The sequence below is a fragment of the Callithrix jacchus genome, chromosome 19 (genome assembly GCF_049354715.1).
Source record: "Callithrix jacchus isolate 240 chromosome 19, calJac240_pri, whole genome shotgun sequence".
Lineage (NCBI taxonomy): Eukaryota > Metazoa > Chordata > Mammalia > Primates > Cebidae > Callithrix > Callithrix jacchus.
In genome coordinates this window covers 25,216,145-25,231,079 of record NC_133520.1, presented here as the reverse complement: position 1 = coordinate 25,231,079, position 14,935 = coordinate 25,216,145, and the positions used below count along the sequence as shown (strand labels likewise).

General features: G+C 35.1%; 1 protein-coding gene across 11 annotated transcripts in view; it reads right to left on the bottom strand.

Moving 5' to 3' along the window:
• Positions 1-49: 49 nt before the first annotated feature.
• Positions 50-14,935, bottom strand: part of NEK7 (NIMA related kinase 7) — a 151,703-nt gene continuing 136,817 nt past the window's right edge. For all 11 annotated transcript variants that reach the window (XM_054248271.2, XM_017966515.4, XM_054248269.2 and 8 more), the window contains one exon: positions 50-3,025. In XM_054248271.2, coding sequence (XP_054104246.1) covers positions 2,915-3,025 — 111 coding nt within the window. In that variant the 3' untranslated portion in view covers positions 50-2,914. The remainder of the gene's footprint in view (positions 3,026-14,935) is intronic.

The following is a 14,935-nucleotide window of genomic DNA, read 5'->3' as shown; positions in this document are numbered from 1 at the left end:
AATAAATAATGGAAGACCTTTGGGGAAAAAAATCATAAATACCCAGACATTTTACTGTATTCAGTTTTATTTTTATGTTTTTGTTTATATTAGGATATTGTACAATTTTCAAACTAATAACAGAATTTTTGTATGTATATTTAAAGCATAACAAAATAAAAGTATTTCACAAAAAGATGTCCATATTACAGTACTATTGAAATATGAGGCACAGGGTAAGTATGCATTTGTGGGTTATAAACATAATACATTCATTTTAAAGAATAAACATTTAATGTGAATAACATTTTGGTTAAAATAAATATCATAGTAAATGTTAACAGCAACACCTGAAGTACATGGATACAAGAAAGGTGTTTTGTAATAGATACTATGTAGAATGGTAAAGCATTCATGAAATGGCTGTAATATCTTACTGAATTTACAATCATTGCACATTGTTGAGCACTTTATTTATGTAGACATACCCTTCATCCACCATTCCTAAACCTTACCATGCAAAACAAAGTTACTCCATATTTTCACGGGAGTAACTGGTACCAATGTCTAAATAAGGTTTAGTATCCACATAGCTTTCATTTTACTGCTCCTCAAATCAATTCAAATGTTTAACTTAATCAATATACTTATGAACACAAATAAAAAATATTTTATAGGTGGCTATATAAATTAGAGCTTCAAATCATCTTCATAATTCTTTGAAATTATCCCATTCAAAATTAAAATTTAATTTTTACACAGTGGTTTCTTTGGGAAAAATATGAACATTTAGATTAAAAAGAAGAAATATTCAAAGCAAAGTTTCCATATGTAGAAATAATGAATTTCCCTGATCATTAAATTCTTCCTAGCTATTTCCTTCTAGCAGATAGATTCACTGAGAAGAAAAGTTTAAATCTACTTAAAAGTCACTTTGAGGGGTCATGCTAATGAATTTTAGATCCATATATTCTTAAAGAAAAAAAGTGAGTATCTGTTCCAACCAGAGAACACTTCATCTCAATTACATTACATTAAAATGAACATGACATTAATGGTCAACAAGAATAATTCTTCTCATATTTCTAGGAATATATCTCCATGGATGCTCAGTATAAATGTTAAAAGTCACTGGAGTGTGAGAGAAACAATGCATCTAGCCCCCAGGAAAAAAAAAGATTACCTATTCCAAAATAAAATTACCCTTCAGAAACCATACATAACTGATTAGATTTCAAAAAACAAGAGTTTATACTTCTTGCTCTTTATACATTTTTAAAGTTTACAAATAACTTGAAAGCATTCAAATGAGTGTAAGAAAAACACATATGAAAAACAAAACCAGCAGTTATGTCGGCTAAAGGGAAGTGTTCTTTGAACATGAGGTTTTCACGTTGGCAGGATAATTCATCCTAAGGTTGTATGGTGGCACAGAGTCCTTTGACAAGTGACTGCCTCTTGGCCTTTGGGCTTCACAATTCTGTGAGGAGCTGGTGGCCACTAATAGGAAAGCATTCAGGGAAAGCACATCTGCACAAAGGCATTTACTAAACTCTGCCCATTTCCTTAAGCCACAGGAAGTGTTACCATCTCAGTCATCTTCGTGAACAAATACGGTACTTAGCTCAAAAGCTTCTCAATAGAAAAGCTAATCTCGTGACAATTCTGGCGTAGTAACGGCCAGTTTTCATTTTATTACACATATTCTAGAATTACAACCTTGTCAAATGAATTGAAACTGTATCAACATTCACAGGTACAGTACAACACACATCCTCTCTTCCTCTTCAACAAGACCAAACACATGCACACAGGGTGGCCCAAATTTTAAAAAGTTTAAAAAAAATGTTTTCAATCCGGCAAAAGTGTTGGTATACCAAATATCTTTTAAAAGGGCATTAGGCTCTCAGAAAGTATGAAAAAATAATGGATAAAATGCACATACAATATAAATAAGAAAGTAACTTGAAGAATAATATAAAAACATTTCTGAAGGGGACCAATCAGAACTTCAATAACACCTATGAATAAAAACTTAGGCTTATACTATAGTGTACAATTATGAGTTAAAATGCACTTAAATTTATAAAGAAACTGAAATATAGTATTGCAAGGTTATTCAAAGAATATTTTTCAAATGTACAAACAATAATAAAAACACACAAAGAAAGCCTTGGGCAATGTGCAACTTTAAAAATTATTATCACAACAGCCAAACAAATCCTTAACCACTTTTTAAATGGATTCATTTATACCATTTCAATGCAAAGATAATATCAAAAATACTAAAACAAAACAAAAAACTCTTCAGTGTCTGACTCATTTTGTCCCCAAATCTTTTCACATTTAATAGTTGCATTTTGAATGTATAAGCTAAGAGTTTTAAATGTTTCTCAAATAGTTTATGTCTACAGTTATCATAAGAATTATATTTGAAAACTACTCTAAGAACTAAAACTAGTACTTCAAACGTTTAAAAATAAAATCATGACAGAAGTTCACAATTGTGGGTCCGCCTTAATGTCCATAAATTACTAGAAAAGAAAGAAGTCACATGTTCAGATACTTTTTCTCAGGTCTGAGTCTACCCTGATGTGTGCCAAGCTGCACCTTCAATATTTGGCACTGACAGTCTATCTAAACACAATTTATTAGCAGAAAACTGTAAGCAATTCTAAAAACCTTTAGCCATTCAAACCCATCATGTTTCATTTTCTTTCCTCACATGCAATTCAATTATTCCAAAGTCATTTGGGTGTTGCAAGGAGGTGATTTAGGTGACTGGTACAAAATGAAGCTTATGTGAAAACTGGTTAAGGATTCAAAGCACACTAGCTCTGAAATACCAATCTCAACACCAGACATAAATGGGGAGGTATGACTTGCACAAAATACTTTAAATTACTTTGGTTACGCTCTTCATAATATTGCATGTTTAGCTGCTTGCAGTGCAGGCATGCATTCTCTTTGCCACGTCATAAACATAGGTGACGTCTGGTCGCTTCTCTGGATCTGGGTTGATGCACATATTAACTAACTGTCGTAGCTGTGAAGAAAGAAAAACAATAAAACCTGAATGAGACAACTGTTTTTATTTAGCTTACTGAAAAGAACAAATTATGAATAGCCATAGATTTTATAAGGAAAGTACATTTTCTGACTAAACATTCATCTTATGAGAAATATATATCAGACTGCTGTCAATGATTTAAAAACCAGTTAAATATTCTGTAAAGTGCATTGAGTGGACAGTATTAATGTCAACCAAAAAGCATTTTCCACAATCAGAGGCTTTAAAATGGACTTTGTTAGTTTTTTCAGATTTCGGTCAGAAGATAGCAGTCACTAGACTAGCCTTGTAAGTCTCCAAGTTAACTGTAGATACACACACACACACACACACACACACACACACACATTTGATCTAGAATCTACTACAACAGACTTAATTGTAAGTTTAAATAAAAGGCAATTAGAGTAGACATACATTTATAATGAACCATTTTATACAAATATACATTAAAAGTTTTATGTTAAGTTTTATATTAGAGAGAAAACACTCCTTTAATTATAATAAATAAGCAAGGGAAGTTCCAGTATTATTCCAATCCTCAATTGTGTGCAGAGTATTAAAATGTCCTTACTTTATAGATGAGAGAGAGTTGAAGTTTACTATTTTATTCTACTTGTACCATAGAATAAAAGCAGATTTCAACAAATTAAGAAAGTACCCTCACGTATGGTACTAGAGCCATCAGGTAGAAGAATATAGGATTTTATTCTCAATTCTATCAGTTTACAAAACTATGTGTCATCTTTACATTGTATATAATCTTCCACAGACAATAAACTAAGAGGAAAAACCAGATTCTTTTGTAGTTCTGTCTTTAGGAATAATTTAGACATTCTGAAAATTTGCATTAACTCTTTCTGGCCATGATATTAGCACTTAGTAAGTTTTCAAATTACCATAATTTCTTCAGAGTTCTCAACTTCTACCATAAAATGACTTTCAATCAGAGTAAACACAAGTGGTGATAAAAAGCATGGGCTGAATATGTTGCTAGTGCTATGAAGAAAGCTCACGGCAATGAGAAATGTCATCCTGAAGGAGGAGGTGGGTAAAGGAGTCTGCCAGATAAGGGTCAGAGTCTGGTAAGGAGTACAGTGAAATGGAAACCAGTTTTGTCAAAGGCACTTTGTAGACTTGTGCCCTTGGGTAGGTCACTGTCTTTAGAGCTTCATTTCCTCATCTATTTAATAGGGAGGCTGGACTAGATGACCTACAAGGGCTATTCTAGTCCTAATCTCTTAAACTGTATGATTCCAGCTGAATGAAATTTAATGATTCCATTTTAGCTACATTTGGATATTCAACAATGTTGCACAGTAATGTTACACCCAATGGGAGAGCCTGAAGATTTTAATTTATATTCCTTGCAAAAGAGCAGAGAACAGCATTAAAAACGCTTAAGGGGTATAGCAATACACAAGGCATTTTATTTTGGTGATCTAAGAGAAATTTAAAACAGAAAGAGGTTGGCATTTTATCAGGTTAAAAACAAACAAACAAAAATAAATATATCCAGTCATACACAATGGAGAAGAAAGTGGGAAAAGCACTTATTATATATTTTAAAAGATAACATGTTCTAATGAGTCATCTAGCTGTCAGATATTTTCTTTAGAGATAAAAACAAAGCAAGCAGAAAAAATGGCAGGAAAAGATAACCATGGTACAAAAATTCATTATATTTAGCCAAAATACAAGTAGAGAAATGCGGTAATAATGTTTTGACTTCCTAACACTGTCACGTCCTTCAAGTTGGTTCAGAAATCTTATTTTTCCTGCATAATAATTCAGAATAGGGTAGAATTTCCAATGCTGAGAATGACTGACTGACTTCAGTTCTCCTGGCACGAGGAAAAACCAAGATTAGAGATTAACTTTGCAAGTTTAGTTGAAGAAGATAGTGATTCTCCAGTTCTCTCAAGTAAAAAGGCAAGAACTGGGAAAAACAGAAAGGGAGAAAGACAGAGAATAAGGTTCACAGGTAGGGGAGTGTCCTGGCAGATGCTTCTGAACCGCTCTTTTAAGGATGGCCTTTCTAAGGGATGGCAGGTCAATTGGTGACCCGACGGTAAGCAGAGCCAAAGCACTGTGGAGTTTGCTTTTCCCACCCCACTTACTCGTTCAATCTCCACCAAATACGAAGGGTATTTTGTCATAAAGAGTTTCCTTTCCCAGAAGAATCAACAGACCTATCACCATATAAAATCAGATATGTGAAATATACAACAGGCATACGTCACTATATTTATGAATCCAATAATCTGTTAATATAGCTTTTCTTCAATTACTTGTTACATTAAAAATTAATAAAATATAAAAAGAAAACCCTATAAAATTAAAATACGCTTTGGCAATGCTCCCATTTATCCACCCCAGCAATATTTCCAGAGGATCTACTCTGCAAGAGACACTATGCTGGTGGCATTTGGTGGCACAGGATAAGACAAAGGACCTAGCCACAAGTGAAGCTTGCTGTCCAGGATGAGAATTAAGAAAATGACTCATTTTCCTTTCTAACCACCTGACTCTTTCACTGTTTCTTTTTGCCCCTCTTTTCCATTTTCATTCAACTGATCATTCAGTAGTTTCCAATGGAGGATTATGTAGCAGACACTCTGTTAGGTGGTAAGGATAAAGCAATAATGAAAAATAGCACAGGCCCTTAAACAGATTACAATCTAGAAGATAAATGGAACAAAGAAACAAATGTGAAAGTGAAGAAATCATAAAAATAATTCTATTATAAACTACAGTGATAGGTATCTCAAAAGGTACTGTGAGACAGAGGTAAAAGATTAAGTGTAGCTGCCCAGAGTACTTTCCTCTTTTTCTACAACCTGTTTAACTATGAGTTGTTATACCTCATTCACTGAGGATACCCACACAGCTGACAGTATCCTTCTCCATTCCAAGAACTACAACCCTCATCCTGGGTCACTTTCCCATTTATCTGATGTGAATCAATACAAACCTCTTTGATTACCTGGCTGTAATCTTCACTTTCATACCCGTTTAGTCTCTGCCTTCCAAGGACACAGCCTGTTTCTTAAAATGCTGTGTCACATCAGAAACGTAAGCACACTCTCCTGTCCTTCCAAGTCTCTCCCTCCCTCCCTCCCTCCCTCCAGTACTGTTGTGTTTGATTTGACTGAGACCATTTTCAATCCCTTTCATCCTGGTCAGTCTTCTCCTTCTGGATTGACATCATTCAATTCTGGCCTAGACCTTAACTTGCCTAGACCTTAGTTTCTTTTGTAGGTTGATCTGCCTTTGAAAAATCTACCAAATGTTGGTATGCCCCGAATATTGTCCTTTCCTTAGTCATTTTCCCGTTTTCACTCTTCCGTCTCATCTTCAACAACTCCGCTTCCTTCCATGCCTTCAATAACCACCGACACGCCAAGGAACACACATACCAGTCTCCAGCCTAGACTTCTTCGCAGACTCTGTTCCCATACCTCCAACTGCCTTCTGAGTAAAGGTGCACATAAATATTCGCATTAAACATGTTTAAAACTGAAATCTTAGTATTTTTTCTCCTCTAACTGGTTCTTCCTAACAGTATCTCCAATTGCTTAAGTTAAAAATTTGAAATTCACACCAGACATCGCATCATATTTCCTTGTCATCTGCCTGACCGTCACTGACCAGTCCCGGTGGTCCCAGGCTCCTTAAACCTTGTGTTTGCTCCTGCCACACCATCTCCACCGCCACTGTCTTGGAACAGTCTTCCAACTGACGGTTTCGCTTTGGTTTTCTTCCAATCTCTCTGGCACTGCCTAACCACCCAGTTGATTATACTTTAAGCATTTCAATGGCTCCCCGTGCCTCTTAGAAAAGCTAAGGCCCTTAGCATGGTATAATATTAGCTGCTAAAAATCAGTCTCCCGCTTCCCTTTCCAGGCTCCTATTTAGCCCCAAACTCCTCCTCCCTTCCCCTACCCCGCTCTATTTTCTCACCATAATAAAGCACTTGTAGTTCAGTGCTTGAAACTGCTTCATGCCCCTACATCTTTGTTTACGCTGCTCCTCTTATTATAACACCTCTCTCAAAACCCCTAACTCTCTCACCTGTCTCATGCCTTACCCATGGATCTTATAACCCTCAAAACCCCTAACTCTCTCACCTGTCTCATGCCTTACCCATGGATCTTATAACCCTCAAAACCCCTAACTCTCTCACCTGTCTCATGCCTTACCCATGGATCTTATAACCCTCAAAACCCCTAACTCTCTCACCTGTCTCATGCCTTACCCATGGATCTTATAACCCTCAAAACCCCTAACTCTCTCACCTGTCTCATGCCTTACCCATGGATCTTATAACCCTCAAAACCCCTAACTCTCTCACCTGTCTCATGCCTTACCCATGGATCTTATAACCCTCAAAACCCCTAACTCTCTCACCTGTCTCATGCCTTACCCATGGATCTCCTCGCTGCATATCTCTTAAGTCCTTCTTCATTATTGTATTTGCCACATGGAACTTACTATATTCTACTTGGCCCCCAGTGTACCCTTCACATTCTTGTATTAAAGTCTTTAGAATACTTTTTTGTAATTCATTAAATGTCTGTGTTCTCTTATTAAACTACAAGATCTAGAGGGTGGATACTGGATGAATGGTAAGTACTCACTGGCTTGTGGAATGAATCAAAGAACGATGAATGGGTAACTTCTGGATGAGGAAAAAAGAAAAGGTTTTTTGGAGGTGGTATCTGAGCTGATGTCTGAAGCAAAAACATAATCTTAATATACAAAAGGGGTAGAGAGAATTACAAGCAGAGATAACAGAATGAACAATGATTCCTGGCCAAAGAAAGTATGATGTGTGTGAAAGCAATGGCAGGTACTGCTGCATGACTGCGGAGCCACAGGGATGAAATGATAAGCTGAGGCCAAAAAAAAGAAAGGCTTAAGGGGTTTCAAATCTATTCACATAGACAATGGGAAATCAGTATTTAAGGCAAGAGGGAGAGATCATTAGATTTGGGCTTCAGCACATACTTTCTTGGTGCAAAAAGAGAACGATGCCAGCAGAATGCTCAATTAAGTTCCTCTAAGATTTCAGGCAAGAAATAGCATTCATCAGAATACTATGCTTCAGATACCACGGTATCTGAAGTGGGTAACAGAAGTGGTAACACTATAGAAGGTGTGGCCTTGAGAGGGCAAGAAGGACACTTTGAGTCTTTTTAAAGATATCACATTCGAGATACTGACACTGAGATTTCGGTAGAAATATGAATTCCTGGGCTGGGCGCGGTGGCTCAAGCCTGTAATCCCAGCACTTTGGGAGGCCAAGGCGGGTGGATCACGAGGTCAAGAGATTGAAACCATCCTGGTCAACATGGTGAAACCCTGTCTCTACTAAAAATACAAAAAATTAGCTGGGCATGGTGGCGCGTGCCTGTAATCCCAGCTTCTCGGGAGGCTGAGGCGGGAGAATTGCCTGAACCCAAGAGGCAGAAATTGCAGTGAGCTGAGATCGCGCCATTGCACTCCAGCCTGGGTAACAAGAGCGAAACTCCGTCTCAAAGAAAAAAAAAAAAGAAAAAGAAATATGAATTCCTGAATTTTGGGTTTAATTCCGCATTCATATCAAGATAACTGAATTACATACATTAAATATGTTTTGTGACTCTACCATATCTAGATTATGAAGATAAAGGAGACAGTTCAAGTAAAAAGTTGTTAAACAGTATTTTTTATATTAAACAGTAATTTTTAGTTGTATGGTTCTCTTAAATACTCATGTGTTGATTTAGTCTTGCTTAATGGCAGTTATCATTCTGGATTATAAAAATATTCCAGGCTGGGGGTGGTGGCTCTTGCCTGTAATCCCAGCACTTTGGGAGACTGAGGTGGGCAGATCATGAGGTCAGGGTTTCAAGACCAGCCTGGCTAACATGATGAAACCCCATCTCTACCAAAAATACAAAAATTAGCCAGGCATGGTGGCACATGCCTGTAATCCCAGGTACTAGGGACGCTGAGACAGAATTGCTTGAATCCAGGAGGTGGAAGTTGCAGAGAGCCTCCAGCCTGGGTGATATAGAACTTATCATTTTACAAAATCTTCCATATAATTTTATTTTTAACAGCTATATTTAAAGCACTGTAATTCCCACAACAGTCTCATTTTACAGATGAAAAATCCAAGGATGAATTAAAAAATTAACAGTGAAACTTGAGTTGGAACTCAAGTCATTTGATTTTTTTCATGCAGGTCTTTTACCACTTGCTACTGCTGACAGCTTGTTTACTTTTACCTACTTGGTCTTTTGGTTTGAATTTCTCATGATGCTTAATACAGCTATTTATACATGATGATTAGTAGTAACACTAATTTCAAATCATTTCCATGATAAAGGGATAACACTTGATTTAAGGTATCACCTGAATTCCAATCAGGAGACATGAGTGACTAGATACTAACAGGTCATCCATAGAATGGAGAAAGTAACACGGGTAGTTTATTTCACTCAGAGATTGTTCTGTTATTTAGTGAACACAGTGGTACGATGGCTCAAATTTCATTAAGGGTGTCCACCTGACATGCTGTTTGTTTTCTTCTAAGCAAATCAAGAGAATAGAATCCAAGTTCTTGTCAAAGAGTATACAACCTTAAATAGTACGCCATGTAGTGGGTTCTATCAAATTTGTGTTAGGAATTAAAATGTAGGGAAGACTCTGTAATGAATAAAGTCACCTTTACAACTTTGGATAATCTAAGTTCTATCCTTTAGTTAGACCACCAGAAGGCTGCATCTTGGGAGCACATTTGTTTATCCTGCTGACAAATCACCTTTCCAAAATGGTGCCTTTATACATGCTTTTGGATTTCATCAAACATCATTTAGGCATTTGCTATAAAATTGATGTTGAAGACACTGCTTGGTACATTACTCACAAATCTTCATATAAGCTATTTCTACCATAATTCAGTAGGAGACAACTTTCTCTTTTGTGAGGAACTATTAATAGTATATTTCCCCCTTATAAGCAGCAACGAATTTGCTTACTATGTTTCCCTTTGTGCCATGAGATAAAGGAAGCAATAACCAAGTTAGAACCTCAACCACAGCAATTCTGTTGGTCATAACAGGTATACATTTCCATTCCCTTCCATCCCTGGTTGTGAATTTTACTTATATATCCATTTGAACTTCAGGTAAGTCATGTCTGTTGCTATAAATTATCTCAAATCTTTTTTGAAAAAAAGTGGATTGTAAATTACATAACAGGAGATTTATATAGGCTGAATTTTTAATTTCATATAATTTTCCTTGGTATTTGTGAGATAATTATTGGTTGTTCTAAAGATATATTTAAACAGACCTGTTACTCTAGTGGTGGAAAAATCAGTTGCAAAAATCTTTTGGTATAACAAGGGAAAAAAAAATCACAAGCAAAATTTTATGCCTTTAATGTTAATAATTTGGTTTAAAAATGTGAATTCATATGGATCCATGAATAGTCTTGTAAGACTAAATAACAATTACAAACAAGGTCACATCTCCTTCTTTTAATGAACACAAAATTATAATATCACTTTAAGATGGTAGAGTTATCTGCGGCCCTGCCATCATGAATAGGAGGATAAAACAGTCACCTGTGTATATTATAAACCAGGTATTGTATTAAGAACTAGGGTTTAAAATCCATCCATTAGAAGAGAAAATCCATTTTTATGTTGTTAAATAACTATACGTAATAGGTTGACTCATAGTTACGAAGGGGTGCACTTTCTGCAGCTAGTGAACATATCTGGGGTTATATTACTTAGACTTGGATATTCCACTGAATTATGAGTTTTTCTAAGACTCCAATGGAAAACTGAAAATACAGTCCCCTGAACATCAGATCAAAAGATATCTCTTTATGCTCTTTGAGATATCTCTAGGATTTCAAATAAATGCTAGTTCCAGTGCTAAAGAAAAACTATCTCCAAAAAGGTAATATTTATGAACCATTCTATGCATTTTACATGATTTAATTTATTCAACCTTCATAAAAACTCTATGGGGTGGACACTACTGGTCTATACAATTTTAAAGGGTAGTAACATTCCTAAGGCCACCATGGCACAAGAGACAAAGCCTGGATTTGAAATGAAGCAGTCTAGCTCTAGCGCCCAAGCTTTTAAATACATACAGTACTATATTATACTGCCAGAGAAAATTCTAACTTGATCTGCAGGGTCCCTCACGGCCACCTCTGCACAAAGGTGGGGTGACCTTCCACACAGTCAAAGATAGATTGCTAGGCTATCTGATTTTCAAAAGAATGCTAGCTCTAACACCAGTTCCTCTGATTTCTAAAGTCAATGAATCTGCCTTCACATTTCATAGGCCAATTCTGATCAAAAAACAAATCAAAAAATTTTCTCTAGAGTTCTGCAGAATTCCCAATAAGATGTAGCCTACTTTATCTGTGAGATATATATTTAAATGACACCAAAATATTCAATTATTATACTTTTAATGTTATTTCTAATCTGACTCACGAAAATGGCAGTAAACTCCCTCCGAATAAAATATACTTCATTTTTATCATAGAACAATTTCTTTATTCCAGATTATAAATTTATTTAGTAACCTGTTGAACATAAGAAATGCCTCTAAGTTTTTTCTCTTTTTCAGATATCAAATAATCAAAATGAGATAATGATCCTAGCGATTTCCCTCAGTGTTTGTTTTACATTTTTAAAATAGTTTCTGTAAACCTCTGGAAGGATTAAAGTTATTTTAAAAACTTTTAATATTGAATTATTTTAAGTACTACATTATTAACCCATGTTCTAGGAAAATGTCATTAGATAATAATATTAAGAATTTGATACATATTCCTTCATGTCAGGTTTCGTTTTCTAATATTAGTCAATCACTTGCTCAAAAAAATGTGTGCTTGATTGAGGGAGATAGCTTTCCAATCACTGCTTTAAACTGTGGAAATAATTCCAATATCATTAGATATTGCAACACTGATAAGAATAAATACAAGTAAGTAAGTCATGGTTTATGTTATCTCAGAAAACTTTGTTTGCATTACTTTCTACTTGTTTGTAAAAAAAAAGTCTACTTTGTTGCTTTTATAAAAAATTGTTTTATAAAATATGTTTAAAATAAGGCAAAGGTCTGAATATACAAAAGCCTTTAAAAAATCAGAGAAAACTGTTTAATTCAGATGCTTCTCAAACATTTTAAAAGCAACACAGAAACACTTAAATGAAACAAAGTGTATAAAGTAAAAATAAAACGGATTCTCTATAACATTTCTAAGGGATTATGAGGTCATTAGCCATAAGGAAATGAATGTTGTCAATAAAGTAGAGAAAATACAAATATACTGTGATCTATATATTTCTAAAGAGATATCAAAGCAAATAGGTTGATACCAGAAATGTTAAAAAGAAGACAGTGTTAACAGTCATTGTTGTCAGGGTGATAACCCAATTACAGATCAAGTTCAGTCAGGTACAGGTAATAACAATAGGGCTCTTTGTGCATTATAGCTTTAGGTCACTAACACAATTCTCAACAGAATAATAAAGACTAGTGCTATTGGTACTGTTTCTTTTTCACCCCCCTCTTAATCCCTCTGAGACCAATTACATTATGTCAGCCTCCCGGATATACCCAATTTCCATCTTCCCAAGGACACATTTTAGCACCCCAAAGTGGGTCTAATACATTAAAGTACACTATATTTTGGGGCTTTAGATATTTATACAAAATGATTAGGCGTATCTGACTTGTACACCAAAGTGTCACTAGTGATTGACTTGGGGGTAGAGGGAAAGGGAAAAGAAACTAATCTTACACAGATATAAGGTAATGTAATGTTTATATTTCACAGCTGAAGATCATTCAGTGTCTTCTGAAAACTGTGAAAGTCTTACAGAAAGTTACACGATTTTTATAGGATCCCATAAGATGTGTGAAATATAGGACACGTTTTGGATTCATGTCTTCAAGGAACAAGTCCCCAATGTCACTTAAGAAGCATAGGTGAACAAAGGGCTTGCTTAACTATGTATTTTAAACAAAAATGGAAGATTCAAAGCTTAAAGGTCTAATATTATATGGCAACCATCAGCAAGGTGACCAACTGATGTTCTGTTGTAAGTGATGAGAATATTAAATTTACTGAAACAATTTCTAAGAAAGAAAATCAAATGTTATTAATACTGTTTGAGACAACACTGCTAATTATAATAAATAATGGCACAATTATATATTATTAATTTTATTACATATATATCTACATTTTAAAGTAAAATACTCATCTCGGGATTTGATTACATGGTTGCAGAGACTGCAGAAATATTTGTACAGAATTACCATCAGACATTATTTGTGCCATATAAAATAATGTCCTTCTCTTAAATAATTTTGGGACAACGTATTAGGAAAAAAATCCTCTAACACCAATTTAAACAACTTTGGTTAATTTACAGTAACAACTCCAGAAAATTTATATAGATCTATTAAAATTTGTAAATCTAGGCCAGGCACAGTGGCTCACGCCTGTAATCCCAGCACTTTGGGAGGCCGAGGCGGGTGGATCACGAGGTCAAGGGATCGAGACCTCCTGGTCAACATGGTGAAACCCCGTCTCTACTAAAAATACAAAAAATTAGCTGGGCATGGTGGCGCGTGCCTGTAATCCCAGCTACTCAGGAGGCTGAGGCAGGAGAATTGCCTGAACCCAGGAGGCAGAGGTTGCGGTAAGCCAAGATCGCGCCATTGCACTCCAGCCTGGGTGACGGGAGCGAAACTCCGTCTCAAAAAAAAAAAAAAAAAATTTATAAATCTAACAATTACAAAACTAAAAATATTTGGACTGCTCAAATGAATGAAAAAGTTTTATAAACTTAATTTAACTTCAAAAATGTAAAAATAATCTCCACCTGACACTTTCATCTTTTTTTCTATTTACACAAAGCAGTTCTTTTGTGAACTAAAGCAAAGGTCATGGTTTTTGTTACTGACTTACTCCCTTAAAAATCTTCTTTAAACATATTATTAATAAAAAATAAACATTATTTATAAATATTCTTTTTGAAACACAGTTATAATTTTTAAAGCTTTCATTTAGTGTTTTCCTTGCCTTAATAGTAGCCATTTGAAAATAAAGTACTAGGAAAATTATGACAAACTGTAACTTTTTTTGTGCAATATATTATGAATCAACGTATTGGCTATCTTGAGATACATGCTTGGTCTTTCATACTCAAATATGTAGCAGTAACTCCTACCCTTCTGTAGTTGCCTTGTACTTTCCTTTCAATGTTACATTGTCCCTGAGTTTTCATGAGCCAGAAGAGTGTTCTAAGCAAATGCCTCATTGTGACTCTGCCCTCTAATCCGCTATGCCTCTAGAGAAGGAGATTCCAGATAAATAGGGTGAGTGAAAGGGTTAAGAACAGAGGGGAGAAAAATAAAGAATAGTAAGTTTAGAATAAAGAATAAGTAGAATAAAAAATAAAGAATAAGTAGAAATCATGAAATGCTCATTCATAAAACACCTGAGAATTTACTTTGGGCTTTGTGTTCTTATAACGCAAATGGGGATGCCATGCAGCACAGGCACCACTGTGATGTCTGGTATTTGCTCTAAACCTTGTCTACATCTCTACTTACTCATGTGTAAAATGGGAATGATGCAATTGCCCTTCTTTAACAGGATAATTGACAACCGAATTAAAGAAAATGTGATTTCAAAAGGTGAAAAAAATTCAGTATTATAATTTTATTCAAAGCCACATATATTCCCCAATAACCTATAAATATCTGAAATCAGTTTATTTCCATTAAAAATTTATTATTTTGTTATTCATACAAAAATCAACCATAGAAAAAAAATCTTAACTTTTCA